Below are 20,087 nucleotides of genomic sequence, written 5' to 3'. Positions count from 1 at the left end.
GTTCAAGGGTTGTTGATATTTGTTATAAGGAATAATTTATAATTAGATAGCCGTTGAGGGTTGTCTGGAAGCGTTGTATCATTGTGTTTGCCCGTTAATTAGTAAGTTTGTTATATTGTGGGAAATAAAAGGGGGATGTGAATCAGTTCCAATAGGACAAAGTGGTATGAAAAGTTGTCCCGGTTTCTTATTTTCGAGTTATGATTGTCTGAGAGTCTACGAAATAGACGAAGTTGTTGGGCTATGTTATTCCATTATATGCGATTATGTAAGTGATAGTAATAGTGGGGCTCCAAGTAATTTCATGATGCATTGTTACTTAGTAGGAATAGCTAATAAATGTAATCGCTAATTAATGTGTGTGTGTGTGTGTGTGTTTATTCTGTTTAATTTTACATTATATTGCGTGAAAAAATCTTAGTCTGCCTATGATGCTTACCATTACGTGTGGTGTACTGATAGTAATCTTGCTACATTCCTTTTGGGGTATAGATGTGTCTTCAGGGTACTGCTTGGAGGTTTTAGGGTGTTGCAGCGGTAGATATCCTCCGACAGCTTTTGTGTATCTTCTTCGAGACAGAATCTGTGTCATTATGTTATTTTACTTGACCATCGTTGTATGTCATAGAAGCTCTTGTACAGGTCTAGACTAGGTCCAGGGAATTTGTATTGTTAAAATTGTAAGGTGTGAATTTACTAGCAAGGAATTTTATTTACTTATTTATTTCAATATTCTTGGCCTCAATTGGTAAAATGATTTTATGAATGAAGTGTTGGCTAAGGGTTCGCCTGCCAGAAGGGATAACGTAGGTGCCCGTACGACCCGTGAACTGGGGCTGTGAGAGTTGGTATCAGAGCCTAGGTTACCGGTCTCATGAGTACAAAGGAATTTCTAGTAAAGTCTCGTGGAATGGTACGATGATGTTTGTACCCATCCACGGGAGGTTATGGGACATCTTGGAATTCTTCGCTTCTTTTCTCCCTATCGTGCGATCTCAGTCTCTTCGAAAATTCTTAATCTCAGTCCAATTGGTATCTAGATGATTCCGATTGGTACCTTGGTAAGTCAAATTGGTATCTGGATAAGCCAGCAGACATCTATCTGTAGCAACAATGTTATGGTAATGTAATTAGACTAATAATCAAATGAGTTTGGGTGTTATGCTGTATAGGGTGGGGGATGAAATCATTCCCTTCGTTGCACCGAAAATAGGCTCACTGTAGCGGGTTCCTCGTTTCAAATCAAAGCCCGCTACAGTGGACCCTCGCCTCTCTTTGGGTCGTCGTCACGAAGAGTCGATCGTCGTAATAAGTCTTTTCATTGCAAGGCGTCCGCACCAACGAACCCTGAACCAGTGACCTACATCTGCGGAACCAATTTTTCAAACCTGTACAAAATTCAACAAAACAAGCCAGCACGAGCAATTCTAAACACAACCATGCATGAAAACCCATGCCCAACAAGGGCCATTGTCTACAACCACCAAAACAACACAAATATCCAACAAAGTATGGGCACAACAAATGAAAATTGTCCAATCATACCAAAAACAAATAAAAACCATTGTATGTAATTAAAAGCCCTGCACAGGCTGAGAAAAAACCATGCTTATAAGAGAGGGGCCATTAGTGTTTGGGGCCACTGGTTGCCTAGTCACCGCCAATACTCGAGCTATTAGATTCATCCGTGTCAAGACCAGACACGCCAAGGAAGGAGAACCGCTGGGTATCGGCCTTGACGGCTTTGGGAAGCTTTGCTCGCGGCTTGATTGCCTTCAGAATACCCTTAATGCCCTTCCACATGTGAACAAATAGCTTGTCCCAAGCCCTATTATTTGTTTTCTCCTTATCCATATCCTGACGGAGATCCTTGTGAGCCTTAGCCAAAGAACCATATACACTCTGAAGAGTGTCCACTGAGTCCTGCAGCTTGGTTTAAGTCCCACCTGTACCAGCAGCACCACTCGATGACCCCACCTCAAAGGAACTCGGTGACCAACCAGCCATCAAAGTCTTCATAGTGGCTAGCTGGAAGTCAATCCGCTCAAGAGGGCCCTAGGGCTGTGAAGCATCAGCCCTGTTCCTTCCCTTCTCGGAACCATCACTATCCTCATCACTCATGTTAACCTTCCTCTTCTTGCCTCGACTTTGGGAGCCCTTCACCCTCAGTAGATCAAAATCAACATCAGAATGGACCCACAAATCATTATGCTCCCTAGGAATGTTGGCACGCTCACATAGCACAGTTATGAGGGTAGGGAACATCAAACTCACCCCCGGCTTGTCCATGAAGCACCTAAGCTCTAGGATCACCCGACCACCCACATTCACTAGCACCCTATCTAGCACACAAGCCACCACAAGTGTATGGGATAAGGTGACATTATACGTGTTGCTCGAAAGATGGATCCTGCAAGCTACAATGTTCAGCCATCTCCGAGCTTCGACAGTAAAAATAGTGGGACTTGATCCTAGTCCGGTTGTTGACCCAAGTAATCTGCCTCTTCTTCTCCACCACTAAAGTATCCACTAGCCACTGACCATTTCTATCATGATCCATTGCCTTCAACACATCCTCGGGGTTGTCGTCAAGCCCATAAACATCATTGATCATTGTAGGGCCAAATGGTACTGCAACACCCCAAAGCTGAACCACCGGGTTAGAGAAAGAAAAGTCCGCAGTAGAAAGCATAGCATAGACCTCTCTAACCCAATATGCATTATATTTGACCAGGGACTCCACTAGCTTGGTCCATTTGATCTCATGAAGGAGGTGGTAAAAATCGGGGGCAAGATCGTCCACCTGGTCCATGATAAATACTCTCTCTGCCAAAATTCCCTTCTTTTTCTGCTCTCAGAAGCGGGTCTTGCATTGTGGGGTGACAAACCGATTGTAGGGGAGAGGGGCAGCTTGGGCTGGGGCCGCGGGAGGAGCACTTTTATCTTGGGCCATAGTGTAGAGAGAACAAGTACCTGTAAGAAGAAACAACTTTAGTCTCCTACCAACAATGAGTAGAATAACATTAAGACGGATAAAATCGAGCAAAGTTGGAGAAAAATCATGTACTGGAGTTTCTGCCCAAAACTCATTTGCTGCAGCGATGGTAGGCTCGCTGCAGCGAGATCTGACAACGAGACATAAGTCGCCAGGGATGAAAATACCCCAACCCACGTGTGTCGTAGCCATGAGACCCTGGCTCATTGTGACGGGTCTGCTGCAGCGAACCCATCCTCTTCCTCAATGAGACAGACCCTTTTTTTCAAAAATAGGGTCTCAAATGTCAACCAAATACCTACAAAATTCAGTCTAGATCGGGGAATATGTTAGCATGCATGTAGTTTATGCCCTATAGAACATCATTTCAACAACATTTAGACATCATTTCAACAACATTTAGACTTCAGATTTCAAGCAAATACCTAAAATTGTACCCATCACTACACCCACCACCCCAATATGATACTGCCCCCATTTTCAAGCAGATCTTAAGTAGAACACGGTTCTAAGGCCATCTGAACGTTAAAGAACTAAATACAACCAAAACTCTCCCACCCATGTTGGTCACAAAACCCTCTTTCAAACAAATCAGAATATCTTCCACAAATCCCATCATAGTTACACTAACTAGTAACAGGCACGAGAAATTTTGAAATCAAGCATGTAGAATGACAGCATAGAGTAGAGGGACGTGAAACATACCTTAGGAAAGATGAAAAGTTGGTGAAGTTGCCCAAGAAGCATATCCCTTGCTGTGCACCAGGAATTGTGTTTTTCTATGTTTTGAGAATATACGGAGACATGGGAGAGAGTGAGGAGTTTAAATAGGGGTAAGGGGAAGTTTGGGAAACTAGGGGGAAGTTTCAATGAGGGATTTTTCGTGGGGAATGGGAAGGGGGGCGATTGAGTAAATATAAGAAGGGAGAGGAGATGAACCCCCTTCCCCAACGACACTTTCTAGTAGTAAGGTGTCCGCTGCAGCGATCCGCTCTTCATTGCAGCGAGCCCGTCATGACGAGGGACCGCTTGTTGCAAGCGGTTCCCTCCCTAAAATTTTTAAATCTTCCTCGTAATGTGTGTTCGTGTTACTTTCTCCGGATCATTTTTCAAACAACATAGGCAACCATAGCGTATAGTTATGTACCTACGACAGACACAATGATATGACTTATCGGTCCCTTCTCCACCTTAAACCGTTTGGGGTCGAACGGTTATCCAATTAGAATCTAATGTAACGACTTGCTTGGTCGCTATGGAAACTTTCTACGGGTCACGTTCAAAACCAAGTCCTAGGATGTTAAAAGGCTAGGTTTGCTTAGAATTATTGCGTGAAATCAGAATCGTGATCAAAACTGGGTAGATTAAAATTTTAAGGGCCCAAGTATAAAAGGTTCGCTGCAGCGGACCCGTGACCGCTGCAGCAGACCCATTGCAGCGAGAAACCCTTCGCTGCAACGAAGTGAGCAAAATCAGAAAATAGTTTAAAAAGCCCAATTTCGGAGTTTGTCCTACTTTTCTTCTAAAACCCTATTCTAGGCCGCCCTTGGAGCTACTTGGATAGAACCTTCGGAGACTTCATCATGGTATGCCCTCAACCATAATTATTGCTAAAAAAAATTATAAAGATAATCCCTCATGTAATGAGTTTTCCCTCAAGATTAATAAAAGAAGAATTTTCCTTAAACGACATGAAAGCATTACTCACCAAGGAGTCTAGATTAACTATGCATGCTTCATTTTGAATCTTGTTCTTGGGTTCATGATGGTGTTCATGAGTCTTATGGCATTATATTAAGGTATCACTCACTTTCGAGATTTCAGAGTTGAATCCCTTCGTAGCAAAGTAGTTGTGGCTTTTCGTGCATTTAATGTCTACGTCAGGAAAGGCTAAGAATGAAATGCGTAAATTGGGTGTTCCGTTGTTCAAGGGTTGTTGATATTTTTTATAAGGAATAATTTATAATTAGATAGCCGTTGAAGGTAGTCTAGAATTGTTGTATCATTGTGTCTGCCCGTTAATTAGTAAGTTCGCTATATTGTGGGAAATAAAAGGGGGATATTAATCAGTTCCGATAGGACAAAGTGGTATGAAAAGTTATCCCGATTTCTTATTTTCGATTTATGAATGTCTGAGTGTCTGCGAAATAGATGAGGCTGTTGGGTTATGTTATTCTGTTATATACGGTTATGTAAGTGACAATAATAGAGGGGCTCTGAGTAATTTCATAATGCATGGTTACTTAGTAGGAATAGCTAATAAATGTAATCGCTAATTAATATATGTGTGTGTGTGTGTGTGTGTGTATCTGTGAGTGTGTGTGTGTGTGTGTGTGTGTGTGTTAGTGTTTATTCTGTTTAATTTTACATTATATTGTGTGAACTAATATTAGTCGGCCTAAAATGCTTACTACTACGTGTGGTTTACTGATACTACTCTTGTTATATTCCTTTTGGGGGTGTAGATGTGTCTTCAGGGTACTGTTTGGAGGTTTCAGGGTGTTGTAGCGGTAGATATCTTCCAACAGTTTTGTGTATCTTCTTCCAGGTAGAATCTGTGTCATTATTTTATTTTACTTGACCATCCTTGTATGTCATAGAAGCTCTTGTACACATCTAGACTATATCCGTGGAATTTGTATTGTTAAAATTGTAAGGTGTGAATTTACTAGCAAGACATTTTATTTACTTATATATTTCAGTATTGTTGGTCTCAATTGGTAAAACGATTTTATGAAGGAAGTGTTGGGTAAGGGTTTGCCTGCCAGGAAGGATAAGGTAGGTGCCCGTACGACCCGTGAAATGGGGCCGTGACATTATCCTTAATAATTTATATTTTATGCCCAACAACTACTTTAGTTGTGCCAACAACTATAGAAGTTGTTCGACAACTTCAGTAGTTCTCCCAACAATTGCTTTAGTTGTTCGACAACTTCAGTAGTTGTCCTAACAATTGCTTTAGTTGTATGACAACTACTGAAGTTGTTGGCTTACACCTAAAAGAATTATTCCAACAAATTCAGTAGTTGTGCAACAACTATAGAAGTTGTTCGACAACTATAACAGTAGTTGTGGGACAACTATTGAAGTTGCTGAGAAAACTCTAACAATTAGCAGGTGGTGACTACTTTAATAGAATGAGTTATTTAACACAACATAATTTATCTAATGTCTCCATTAACACAAGCTCAAAAATATACTTCAACAATTTTTTAAAACCAAAATCACTAATAACGTCAAGTATGGATAGTAAATAATACAACTTAAAATCATGAAACTACACCACGGCTTATTCCTGCATCACCACCTCGTCTTGTAGGGCATGTATTTTTTTGTGGCCAAATCTTTTGCATAAGGAGAATTTATTAAACTTCTTCTTTGAAAATCCTTCTGCAACTCTAGGTACCCGCTTCATCCGTTTCCTTCCCCGTTTGATTTTCTTTTCAGGTAGAGGTATTCGTCTCTGTAAAATCTCCGGATGAGGGTTCCAAAATTCTTCAGCTAGCACTGGAAAGATTGGGTCTGTATATGCAAGCACGCATGACTCTACTTTATAATACGAAGAAGAGTACTCAAAAACCATCTTTCCATATTCATCTCCGAATTTACTTCTAAGCGCTGCCATAGCATATGAACAAGGTATTTTTTCCAAGTCAAACTCTCGACACGAACATGTTTTTCTTCGTAGATCAACCATTGAGACCCCACTTTCCCCGGTGATGGTGAATGTGTCTTCATCTACTCGATGGACCAATAACTTATTTCATAGATTCGTGTTAGTCATTATTTTCTTTTCAGCCGAAGGGATAAAGATAGTTGTTAAGTTGAGGTATGCCATCCGCCTCTCATGGAATATTTCTTACCACCTCCTACTTATAGTGTTGAATAGGGCAGTAATGGGGAATTCTCTTTCTTCATTAAACATTGAGTTAATAGACTCAGCAATGTTTGAGGTCAACATATCATACCTGAAATATAAAAGCAAAACTTATTAAGAATCTGAATACAGACGACCGCAGGCCCCCAACAACTATTGCAGTTGCTGGAACAATTCTCTTTAATTGTCCCACAACTACTACAGTTGCTGGAACAACTGTTCCAGTTGTTCCACCAACTACAATAATTGTTGGGGACCTGTAATATTTGAATTTGAACTAGTAAGATAGTTCACCTATTTCCTGGGAAGCATGCTATACTCCATTTACGGAAGCCAACATTCTCAAGATAATCGGCGACTTCTGCATTGATATATCTAGTTTCTTCAAAATGGTCATTGAACACATCTTTACAGTATGTTTTAGTTGTATGATAAAAATGTCCAAGGAAATCTCCACAATGAAATTCTTTTATTGCATTTTCAGTAAGATGCCTCGTGCAACATCCATAGTGTGCTTTAGAGTAAATCTTTGATACCATTTTTCCTATGCTTGGATGCCTATCAGAAATGATGCACAACTCTGTAGTATTGGGGACTATGTCTAGCAATTGCTCAAAAAAGTATTCATATGAAGCATCACACTCCTTATCTACTACACAAAATGCAATAGGAAAAATATAATTTTCTGTATCTTGTGCCACAGCAGATAGCAAAACTCCCTTGTAAGGGCCCCTTAAGAATGTCCTGTCAACGGCTAAGACTTTTCTCATATGTACAAATCCCCTAATCCAAGATCCATAAAATACAAAGAAATATTTGAACCTCCCATTGTCATCAACTTTCAACGATGTCTTGCTTCCTTCATTTACAGTCCTAAGCATATAACTATAAGCATCTAGAACTGCATAACTGTGGGCTGGTGTCCCTCCTATCATAGCTTTAGCTATCCCACTAGCCTTCAAGAACTTCTAATAACTAATCTTAGAACATAGTTCAGCTTGAGTTGTATTTCTTATTTCTTTTGTGGATGGACCTTTTCCATTCAAGAACCTATGGTATATGTATTTTCCAATGACGTCCTCTGAAGCATTGGATGATGGCTTGTAAGATGTTGCGCCCCAAATGAGTGAATGTTGCGTTAAATGAAAATTTCAAAATCACAACTTTTAAGCTTTGTAGCTTGCAACCACCAATCACCACCCGGATCTACACATCTAACACAATATACATCTTCACTGCTTTGAATCTTTGATCTTTCTTCACGGAAGAAGGCTTCAACAAACTAATTAATTGGTGTTTGTCCTTGAAAGTTTTATACTTATAAAAACTTGTGTCGTAATCATCTATGTGGTTGCCTTTCATTGATATCGGATGTTGTGTAGCTCCTCCATTTATCGGTGTAACGACCCACTAGATCATTATGGGGGCTTTGAGCATTTTTCCCTAGTTAGTACCTTCCTGAGAATAGAAATGAGCCTAATGAGAACTCAAAGAATTAGAAGTCTAAAAACTAAAACTTGATTTGATTGTATTTGTGCACTTGTTTGAAAACATGACTTGTTTCCGTTGGGGGGTGACTTGATAAATTAGACCTCCGTTGGGCATTCTGTGGCACGGGTGAGTCCGTAACGTGTTTTTATGTAATATGTGCATGTTTGGTTTGCGTCTGTAAGGCCTCGGATTGGTGTTGAGATTTTAGGTGAAAAGCCAAAGCTCACCGGTCGATTTGGACCGCTGCAGCAGTGGTATTACCGCTGTAGTGAGTCTGTCACCGCGGGGTTTCGGGTTAAATAAGGTTCATCGTAGCGGTGGGGTTCCCGCTACAGTGAGACCGCTGCAACGAAGATATGACACCTGCAGCGGTCGATGGGAGGCAGAAACTTACTTTTGATATCACAAATTTCGAAGCCATTCCCTACATAACAGCAAAAACAGTTTCCAAGAAAGTGACAGGTGAATTTCTAAGGCTAGGGTAAAACTACTCTTTGAAGGTAAGACTTAACCCTTTTGTTGTTCATTCCATTATCATGCATAAGTTCCATGATTAGTTTAAGGTCCCCTAATGGTGAATGAAAGATTAGAACCCTAGACGTAGTAAACCCTTGAATAATAAATGGATTGTTGATTTTATCATTGTTTATTCATCTAGGAGTGTAGAGTATCACTTTTTAGTATGAGAATTGATTGCTTATACTGGAAATTGCATGTTGAGACTTAGGGTTCTAAAAAAAATGAGAAATTTAGCATAAAAGCTACTTGAAAGGGGTTGAATCGAGCAGAAACCCATGAATTGGAATGCTATGATTGTTGGGATTGATATTATGATGAATTCATCACTAAGTGATAGTTCAACCATTTGAAAAATGGTAGAAGTAATTGGGTTTTCTTTTCCAATTGTTGTTCTTATTAGAGTAAATGATTCATTACTCACTTAGCAACATATTGCTAGACTTTGAACATTCTGAAACTTTATGAAAAGGAAAACCTGTTGCGGAGTAGCTTGCATTAATCCAGTTCTGCATCTGAGGTAGGTTACGGTCTGCTTGAGTTGGACTTTGATTAGTTGACTGTATATGTAATAGAATTGATGGGAGAAAACATGTATAGGTCTTCGGACATGAAGTCTGGTTGGAAATTCCTAGGTTGGTACTGATTGATTGATTATGTGGGCTGGTCGCCACTAGTTTATGTACTGAACTTGAGGTGGAATTGTTGTGATATGAGAAGGAAGGAGTTAATATATATTCTTCTTGTGATTGAGATGATTTCATATTCATATTGTTTGATGAGCTGATTTGTTGAGTCTTGATTGATTTATGTCATAGTGCTTTGTGTTCTTGATTTTGATATTGTTGACTGATCCTATTCCATATTTAATGATGAACTTGAAATAGGTTGAGAAAAATATTGTGATGAAAGACAGAATATATATATATATATATATATATATATATATATAAGTGTGTGTGTATGTGTATGTGTGTATGTGTGTAAAAGGAACATTTGACAGGGGGTGAGGATGTGGCCTAGTTATGGGCTCGTGATCCGAGGTTAGTTCCGGAGTGAGTAGTACATGGACAACATGGGTCCGCTGCAGGTCATGGCTAATTGGGCAAACATTATCAGTTAGCATGTGTTTACACGGTTGAGATACTATTATTGTTGCATTGCATTGCATCGGACTTGTACTATTCCGGTTGATGGTTGTGGCTGGACTTATCTTATTCCTGTGTTGGCTGTCTATTCTTTTGATGACATTATTTGGTTTTGTGATTTTGTGCCTATCTACCTATCATGATAATTTTATGAATGTATGCATGATTCTAATCTTAGTCAGCCTATGATATCTACTGGTACATAGTGTCTGTACTGATGCCACCTCGCTGTACCTTTTTATTTGAGTGCAGATTGTGTGCCAGAGACATCGTCCAGACCTCATATCTATCTTGAGGCTATTTCCCGTTCAGATCAGAGGGTGAGATCCTATCCATGCCATGCCACCTGAAGATCTTTCTTATTTGATGTCTACTTTCATTGCAGATATTATTTACATTTATAGACAGTTGTTCGTTCTTTAGTCAGTTATGTTTTAGAGGCCTTGTACGATGACTTTCGGATTTTGGGATTGTAATAGCTAGATTTCCGCACCTTTCTTTAATTATGACATGACTAGACAATTTGGTTATTATTATAATTATTATATCCTTGACTGTTTTAAAAAATTGATTAATTAGATGATAATTGGAAAAGGGGATGGTTCACCCACTAGGAGATTTAGTGTGTGTTCCACTCACGGCTATTTGGATCGTGACGAAGTTGGTATCAGAGCCCCAGGTTCGTCGATCTCGTTATACAAGGACATGTCTAGTAGAGTCTTGCAGATCAGTACAAAGATATTTGTACTTATCTTCGAGAGGCTATAGAGCATTAGGAAATTTTAAATTATTTCTTTCGTGCTACTCGATTCCAATTTGTATCTGAATGATTCAAATTGGTTACTGCCTTTTCTTTCTATTCTCTCACAGATGGTTAGGACTCGTCCGGCAGCAGCAGCAAATGAGGTACCTGCGCCGGCTGTTGGGGCCGCAGCTCGCGGTGGAGGGTAGGCCGCTAAGGCCGCAGTTCGTGGTGGAGGCCTGGACAGGGGCTGTGGCTGTGGCAGAGGCAGGGGAGCGGCAACACTAGCCATGGGAGGGGCTCTTGCAGTTGGTCAGGCTTGGGCCGAGTCCCCTGAGCATTAGGTAGTTCCACATGAGGTAGCAGAGTCTGCAACAGCACCAGCTCGGCCAGATATCATAGTGTCACAACCCTAATTACAGATCGTGCGGGCACCTACCTTATTATCACTAGGAAGCGAACCCTTACCCTTTAACCTATTAACCATTAGCCAATTTCAACTTCTTTAATCATTTATCAACAATCAATAGACAAGTGAATGAATGAATAAATAAATAAATTCATAATTAAGAGATAATATATGCGCGGAAGTCTAACTATTACACCCCCAAAATTTGAAAGTCATAAGTACTCTAAAAACAATGTCTAAAGAATGAAGTATATCTCAAATATAACAAATAATGTCTGGAATGAAAGTAGACATCTGGAAAGAGAGATCTTCAGGTGGCATGGCATAGGTAGAAGCTCATCCTCGGATCTGATCGAGCAAACTAGTTTCAAGCTAGAGATGTAGTCTGTGTCCCTCGTGTTGATAACTTGATTAGGATGATTTTAGAGGAGGCTCACAGTTCTAGATATTCTATTCATCCTGGTGCTACCAAGATGTATCGGGATTTGAGGCAACATTATTGGTGGGCTAGGATGAAGCGTGATATTGTTGAGTTTGTTTCACAGTGTTTAAATTGTTTGCAAGTTAAATACGAACACCACAGACCCAGAGGTATGCTTCAGAGGATGCCCATTCCTGAGTGGAAGTGGGAGAGGATAGCTATCGATTTTGTTGTTGGTCTTCCCAAGACCTTGGCTAAGTTTGATTCGATTTGGGTCATTATTGATAGGTTGACCAAGTCTGCTCATTTCATACCTGTCCAGATCACCTATACTGCTCAGAAGTCAGCCCAGATTTACATCCGTGAGATTGTTCGTCTGCATGGGGTTCCTATTTCCATCATATCTGATAGAGGCACGATATTCACATCCCGATTTTGGAGGACTTTACAGTCTAAGTTAGGCACTCGGTTGGATCTTAGCACAGATTTTCACCCTTAGATAGATGGTCAGTCTTGGTGGACTCCAAGCGTGTGCGATTGACTTCGGTGGCCATTGGGATCAGTTCTTACCATTGGCAAAGTTTGCATATAATAATAGTTACCACTCGAGCATTGATATGCCTCCGTTTTAGGCTCTTTATGGGAGAATATATAGATATCCTATTGGATGGTCTGATGCGTTTGAGGTAAGGCCATGGGGTACTGATCTTTTCAGAGAGTCATTAGATAAGGTTAAGGTGATTCAAGAAAAGCTCCTGGCGGCTCAGAGTAGACAGAAGGAATATGCGGATCGAAAGGTCCGAGATCTTGAGTTCATGGTTGGAGAACAAGTTTTGTTGAAAGTCTCACCCATGAAAGGTATGATGAGGTTTGGAAAGAAAGGTAAGCTTAGTCCTAGATTCATTGGTCCGTTTGAGATCCATAGTCGTGTGGGGGAGATAGCCTATGAGTTGGCTTTGCCTCAAAGTTTTCCAGGCGTTTATCCGGTGTTTCATGTCTCTATGTTGAAGAGATCATGGTGATGGTTCATTTATCATTCGTTGGGATTCTGTCTTATTGGCCTATTGCTATTTTAAATAGGGAGGTTCGTAAGTTGAAATCGAAGGAGATAGCATCCGTGAAAGTTCAGTGGAAGAATCATCCCGTTGAGGAAGCTACTTGGGAGACTGAATCATATATGCGTAATAATTATCCCCAACTTTTCACTGAGTCAGGTACCTTTCCCCTTGTTTCCCATCCTTGTCCGCTCGGGGATGAACAGATTTTAATTGGTATCTGATGTAACGACCCACTAGGTCGTTATGGGGGCTTTGACCAATTTACCCTTGTCAGTATCTTCCCAAGAATAAAAATGAACCTAATGAGAATTCAAAGAGTTAGAAGTCTAAAAACTGAAATTTGATGTAATATGTGCATGTTTGGTTTGCGTCTGGTGGGCCTCAGATTGGTGTTGGGATTTTGGGTGAAAAACCAGAGCTCACTAGTTGATTTGGACCGCTGCAGTGGTGCTATTACCGCTGTAGCAAGTCCGCCGTCGGGGCTTGCTGGTCGCCGCCGTAGGGTTTCGGATTAAATGAGGTTCGTCGTAGCGGTAGGGTTCCGGCTGCAGCAAGACCGCTGCAGTTAAGATATGACCGCTGCAACGATCGACGGGAGGCAGAAACTTACTTTTATATCACAAATTTTGAAGACATTCCCCAAATTACACCAAAAACAGTTTCCAAGAAAGTGGCAGGCAAATTTCTAAGGCTAGGGTGAAACTACTCTTTGAAGTTAAGACTTAACCCTTGTTGTTCATTCCATTAACATCCTTAAGTTCCATGATTAGTTTAAGGTCCCCTAATGGTGAATTAAAGATTAGAACCCTAGAAGTAGTAAACCCTTAAATAATGAATGGGTTGTTGATTTTATCATTGTTTATTCATCTAGGAGTGTAGAGTATCACTTTCTAGGATGAGAATTGATTGCTTATAGTGGAAATTGCATATTGAGACTTGGGGTTCTAATAAAAATGAGAACTTTAGCATAAAAGCTGCTTGAAAGGGGTTGAGTCGAGTAGAAACACAAGAATTGGAATAGTACGATTGTTGGGATTGATATTATGATGAATTCACCACTAAGTGATAGTTCACCCATTTGAATAAGGGTAGAAGTAATTGGGTTTTCTTTCCCAATTGTTGTTCTTGTTAGAGTAAATGATCCATTTCTCACTCTACATCATATTGCAAGACTTTGAACGTTCCAAAGCTTTGCGAAAGGGAAAAGCTATTGCAGAGTAGCTTTCCTTGTTCCAGTTCTGCATCTAAGGTAGGTTACGGTCTACTTGAGTTAGACTTTGATTAGTTGAATGTATAGGTAATAGAATTGATGCGAGAAAGCATGTATAGGTCTTCGGACATAAAGTCTGGTTGGGAATTCCTAGGTTGGTACTGATTGATTGATTATGTGGGCCGGTCGCCACTACTTTATGTACTGAACCTGAGGTGGAATTGTTGTGATATGAGACGGAAAGAGTTATATATACTCTTCTTCTGATTGAGATGATTTCATGTTCATATTGATTGATGAGCTGATTTTTTGAGTCTTCATTGATTTGTAGCATGGTGCCTTGTGTTCTTGACTGATCCTATTTCATATTTACTGATGAACTGGAAATAGGTTGAGAAACACGTTGTGATGTAAAACAGTATATATATATATATATATATATATATATATATATATATATATATATATATATATATATATATATATATAAGGCACATTTGACGGGGGGTTCCAGAGCAAGTGGTATATGGACACCATGGGTCCCCTGCAGGTCATGGCTAATTGGGAAAACATTACCAGTTAGCATGTGTGTACACGGTTGAGATACTATCATTGGTTCATTGCATTGCATCGGACTTGTACTATTGTTCTTATGGTTGTGGCTGGGCTTATCTTATTCCAGTGTTGGCTGTCTATTTTGTTGATGACATTATTTGGTTATGTGTTGTTGTGCCTATCTTGTTAATTTTATGAATGTAAGCATGATACTAATCTTAGTCGGCCTATGATATCTATTGGTGCATAGTGTTTGTACTGATGCTACCTTGCTTCACCTTTTTATTTGAGTGCGATTGTGTGTCAGAGACATCTTCCAGACCTCATATCTAGCTTGAGGCTATTTATGTTTAGTTCAGAGGGTGAGCTCCTATCTATGCAATGCCGCCTGAAGATCTTTCTTATTTGATGTCTACTTTCATTCTAGCCATTATTTACATTTATAGACAGTTGTGTTTTAGAGTTCTTATACGAAAAGGATTTTGGGGTGGTAATAGTTAGATTTCCGCACCTTTATTTAATTATGGAATCACCAGAAAGTTTGGTCATTATTATTATTATTATTATTATTATTATTATTATTATTATTATTATTATTATTATTATTATTATTATATCCTTGAATATTTTAAAAATTGATTAATTAGATGATAATTGGTAAAAGGGATGGTTCGCCCACTAGGAGATTTAGTGTGGGTGCCACTCACGGCTATTTGGGTCGTGACAATTGTAATATTCGTAGTCATAAGATGCTCTTTATCATTTTTCATATTTGGTTCCACTTGCACTAAATCTGTTCCCTCTACCATTTTTTCAACCACAGATACCCTTAGAATTGGCTTGTTTGGATCACAAAAATAAAATCGCAAATCAAGATCATTCCTTATCGAAGCAGGACATCCCTTTTGCTTTTTAGCAAAGCTGAGCATGTAACTAATGGAAAGATCATCTTCATCACAACTTAACTCAAACCTAGAAACGATGATCGCAACCAACTCATTATGCATAGCATCATTGCTTATCATTATTGGTACAGTCTCCCGACCCTTTGAAAGCCAAGTATAACGAGTAGCATTCTCCACCCATTCACCAGGTAAATCAACTCCTATTATTATTTGGTCTTCCACTGATGGTCATAATACCTGAAGATATCACAAAAAATACATATTTCAGTGGTCTTGAAAAAGAGAGATTCATCAAACAACTTCAAAATTGCTAAAGTACTTGATTACTTATCCCTACACCTCTTTAGTTGTCCCACAACCATCGGCAGCTGTCAGACAACTTTAGTATTTTTAGGGGACAACTTTTGTAATTATTCAACTATTTATTCCAACAACTGATACGTTGTTCCACAATTTTACTAGTTGTCCTGACAATTAATCAGTTAACCAACAACTAAACACAGTTGTCAGACAACTTTAGTAGTTATCGGAATAACTTCTGTAATTGTCCAACTATTTGTTGCCACAACAATAAAAGTTGTTCCACTATTGAATTAGTTCTCCTATCAACTATTCAGTAGTCCAACAACTACACACAGTTGTCGGGTAACTGTAGTAGTTGTTAGGGCAACTTTTGTATTTGTCTGACAAAGTTCAATTGTTTCTGTCAACCACTTTCGGAGTTGTCCAGACATCTACAAAAGTTGTTGACAGAAACAACCAAATTGAGTTTGCTAAACCGAGCTGAAGAATGCACAAAAATTAATCTTTTTCACTTACCAATAATTAATGAATGGTCCTTTGAAGTAATTCCAAGCTCAAGAACGAAGCAAATGCAATCCAACAAACCCAATAATATTTTGATATTCTTTTTCCACAACTTTTCTCTACAAATCTTCTCAACAAAAACACAAATAAAATCTTGGATCTACTATTTAAAAACGTTTTGGGAGAGTTAGATTCCTAAAGAATGAGAAGAAGAAGAAAAAACATAAGTAGAAGGAGGAGCAAGATAGGTTGAGCATCAATGGCTGGTGTTACACCCCTCGTGTTCGTAGTGGTAGGACCTATGATTTCCTAGTCGGGTATGCCCTTGGAATAGAGACCCGAGCCTGATTTTGGAGGTAAGAAGTGCCTTACCCCGTGTACGAGGGTACCAGCAGATATTCCTGGCAATTTATGGAGCTAGAAGTTGAACGAATCTAATCGACGCGATCTGAACTGAATCAGAAAAATCTGCAGAACACCAGTCATCGTCGAGGGGTCATCGACATGGTCAATGGACCGTCGATGTGCGGCGTCAACAGAGTCCCGCAGCCTTGCATCTGCAGGCGCAGGTCGACGGGCCGTCGACTCGCTCGTCGAACCGGACCGCTGTAGCCTTTTGGCTTCCAAGTATAAATAGGTGGTTCACGACCTTCTTTCATATTTTTCCTCCATTCTAAATCAGAAAAACCCTCATATATTCTCTCCCAATATTTTCCATCATATTAGTGAAGATATGACAAGACCCGGACCCCGTAGACCCGAGCTTGTGAAGGAGAAGGTTGCTTCTAGGGTTTCTTCAAGGTTGTGAAGCTTAGAGAGTTGAAGTTGAAGTGATTCTTGGGATTTTTGACCCCTCAAGGTATGTAAATGATTTCTACCCTTGTATTTGAGTTTATAATCAAGAGTTTTTGTGAACTAAGTAAAGAGAAGGTATTTGTGGGAGTGGTAAGTTGATGAAGGACAAGATGGTGACTTGGGATTATTTTAAGAGATGATTGGGAATGCATTTAAGTATATTTTTGATATATATATATATATATATATATATATATATATATATATATATATATATATATATATATGTGTGTGTGTGTGTGTGTGTGTGTGTGTGTTTGTGTGTGTGTGTGTGTGTGTGTGTGTGTCGTCATCGCGTTGACGGTATTGTGGTTGATGTTGGGTCGAATGAGAAGTTGAAGAGTTGTTAAAATTATAAGAAAAATGTTTCCCATAAATTGTCAAGCTCTATTCGTGTTTTAAATGATTAGTAAGCGAGGTAAATAGCCTAATTAAGCCCTATGTTATCTTAATTGTAGACTTGCAAGTTCGAGAGGTAGAAGTTGGACGATTGAGTATACTTCAAGGTATGTTAAGGCCATTCTTTCCTTCTTTTGGCATGATTCTATGACATGATCCCACAAGCGAGTAAGGGAGCTTCCATATTACTCTACCCTTAGAAGAATTAGAAGTATTTCAGTCTTTGATGTTCATGTATCCCATTCACGAGTGATCCTTCTGTTCATGGGTCCAGTCTTATGTAGCCAGCTCTGTGCATACAGTTTATTCATGCATTACATCCATTATATATTTATGTACATTGACCCGTGACCAGAAGGCGTTATATACGCGAATATTAGATATATATGAAGTATGAGAAGAGAGTTAGGCGTTATACACGCATTACCACTATGATGATGATATTGATTATGGCCGCAGAGGAGCTGATATGATATGGTGAGATGCCATAGAGGCTTTACAGGCGTTATATACGCACACATATATAGATGCATGACCATCGTTGGTAGGCATGAGCATGCATATTATGTGCCCACAGAGGCATTGTAGTTTTACAGATTTAGGTTGATACTAGTTCATACAAGTACATGCAGTCAGTCATTTCAGTTTATGAGTTCAGATCTTATTCGTGATTCTTATGTATATATGATGTTCTTATGCCTTATATACTCGGTACATTATCTGTACTGACTCCCCATTGCTCGGGGGGCTACGTTCATGCCCGCAGGTACAGGGAGACAGATAGGTGGTCCAGCTTAGTAGGACCTCTAGATCCTGCAGTGGTCAGTATGCTCTATTTGATCCGGAGCTACAATCAGTTTTGGTATGCCCCTTTTGAGATGTGTATGCATATGGGTATGACGGGGCCCTGTTCTGTCCTTTCTATAGCTTTTATTCCAGTAGAGGTCTATAGACAGTTGTATGTAGTAGTCAGACGATGTAGCCTTGTCGGCTTCTATTCTTTTGGGTACAGTATATGTAGCAGCCTAGCTGGCTTGCACTGTTCTTCAGCATGTTGTGTATATATATGTTGATTGTACAGAGTTATGATGTTTTCCTCTTATGAGATCAGTTTTTGCCATTTATGGGCCTTTGATGTTCAGTATGTTTCAGGTACGAGTTTAAGGGTGTTTGGCCGCTAGGGGTCAGACACTCGTCACCACTCATCGGTTTGGGTCGTGACAGAAGTGGTATCAGAGGAGTTTCGTCCTAGGGTTGTCTACAGACCGTGTCTAGTAGATTCTTGTTTATGGGCGTGTTATGTACCACACTTATAAACAGGAGGCTACAGGACATTTAGGATGATGTCATTCTTTCTCTCTTAGATTGTGCGATAGAGCCCTGTGTTAAGCGTTCACTTTCTGATAAATTGTTCTGATTTCAGCGATGCCCTGCAAGAAACCTACAGCCGCCTAGAAGGGCAAGAGAGCGGCCGGTGATGCCACTAGCCTTACAGGGTAGGCCACGAGGGCCCGGGATGAGATTCAGAGTGAGGGGCCGTCTGAGACATCGCATACCCCGCCTCTAGCACCTGCCCCAGTTCCTCAGTCGGATGCACCGTGCCAGGATGTACGGGATGTTGTACGATTATTGACTAGATTAGTTGCCGCCCAGGAACAGCGACAGGGGGTTGGTGTTGACCCAGTAAATAGGGCCGGTAATTCGAGGGTTAAGACCTTCCTTTGGTTAGGTCCTCTCGAATTTTCTGTGGTCAAGCAAAATATAGACCCCCAGGATTTCATTGATGGTATGTAGAGGACCTTGAGGGTTATACACCCGGATGAGGTTGAGTCGGTGGAGTTGGATTCATATAGACTCCGGGATATTTCGATGCAGTGGTATCAGGCATGGGAGTTATCTAGGGGAGAAAATGCCCCTCCAGCTATGTGGCGAGAGTTCTTAGATGCTTTTCTCCGCCATGATCTACCTCAAGAGGTCCGATGGGCCCGAGCAGATAGGTTCCTACGTATTGAGCAGGGCAGTATGAATGTACAAGAGGATTGTGTACACTTCGATTCCGAGACTGTGTCGTTATAGTTTGTGACCGCCATATCGTAGCAGATCTGATTGAGTTAGATATAATTGATTTTGATGTTATTATGGGCATGGACTGGTTGGCTACTTGTTATGCTAATGTTGATTGTAGCGCAAAGATGGTTCGATTCCAGTTTCCAGGCGAGCCAGTCCTAGAGTGGAAGGGCAATGCTGTTTCGCCTAGAGGTAGGTTTATTTCCTACCTTAAGGTAGAGAAAATGATCAGAAAAGGGTATATTTTTCACCTAGTTCGAGTTTAAGTTATGCAAGCAGAGTCGCCGACTCTTCAGTTTGTTCCTGTGGTTAATGAGTTCCCAGAAGTGTTTCCAGATGAGCTTCCAGGCATTCCCCCAGAGAGGGAGATTGATTTTACTATTGACCTATTGCCAGACACTCAACCAATATATATCCCTCCTTATAGGATGGCACCTGCGGAGTTGAAAGAGCAGTTGAAATATTTGCTCGAGAAGGGTTTTATCAGGCCTAGTACATCACCGTGTGGAGCGCCAGTGTTATTTGTAAGAAAGAAGGATGGCTCTTTGCGAATGTGTATTGATTATAGGCAATTGAACAAAGTGACTGTAAAGAATAAGTATCCGCTCCCTAGGATCGATGATTTATCCGAT

The 20,087-nt window shown here is 40.2% G+C and overlaps 1 protein-coding gene across 1 annotated transcript; it reads right to left on the bottom strand.

Moving 5' to 3' along the window:
- Window positions 1-5,912: 5,912 nt before the first annotated feature.
- LOC132631122 (uncharacterized) lies at window positions 5,913-7,807 on the bottom strand. The gene is made up of 4 exons (XM_060346725.1): window positions 7,167-7,807; window positions 7,007-7,129; window positions 6,859-6,963; window positions 5,913-5,991 (listed from the first exon to the last, which is right to left on the bottom strand). The coding sequence occupies exons 1-4, from the start codon at window positions 7,805-7,807 to the stop codon at window positions 5,913-5,915; spliced, it is 948 nt and encodes a 315-aa protein (XP_060202708.1).
- Between the last annotated feature and the right edge of the window lie 12,280 nt (window positions 7,808-20,087).

Source organism: Lycium barbarum, chromosome 3 (assembly GCF_019175385.1).
Source record: "Lycium barbarum isolate Lr01 chromosome 3, ASM1917538v2, whole genome shotgun sequence".
NCBI classification, from domain to species: domain Eukaryota; kingdom Viridiplantae; phylum Streptophyta; class Magnoliopsida; order Solanales; family Solanaceae; genus Lycium; species Lycium barbarum.
This window is presented reverse-complemented; position numbering and strand designations above follow the sequence as displayed.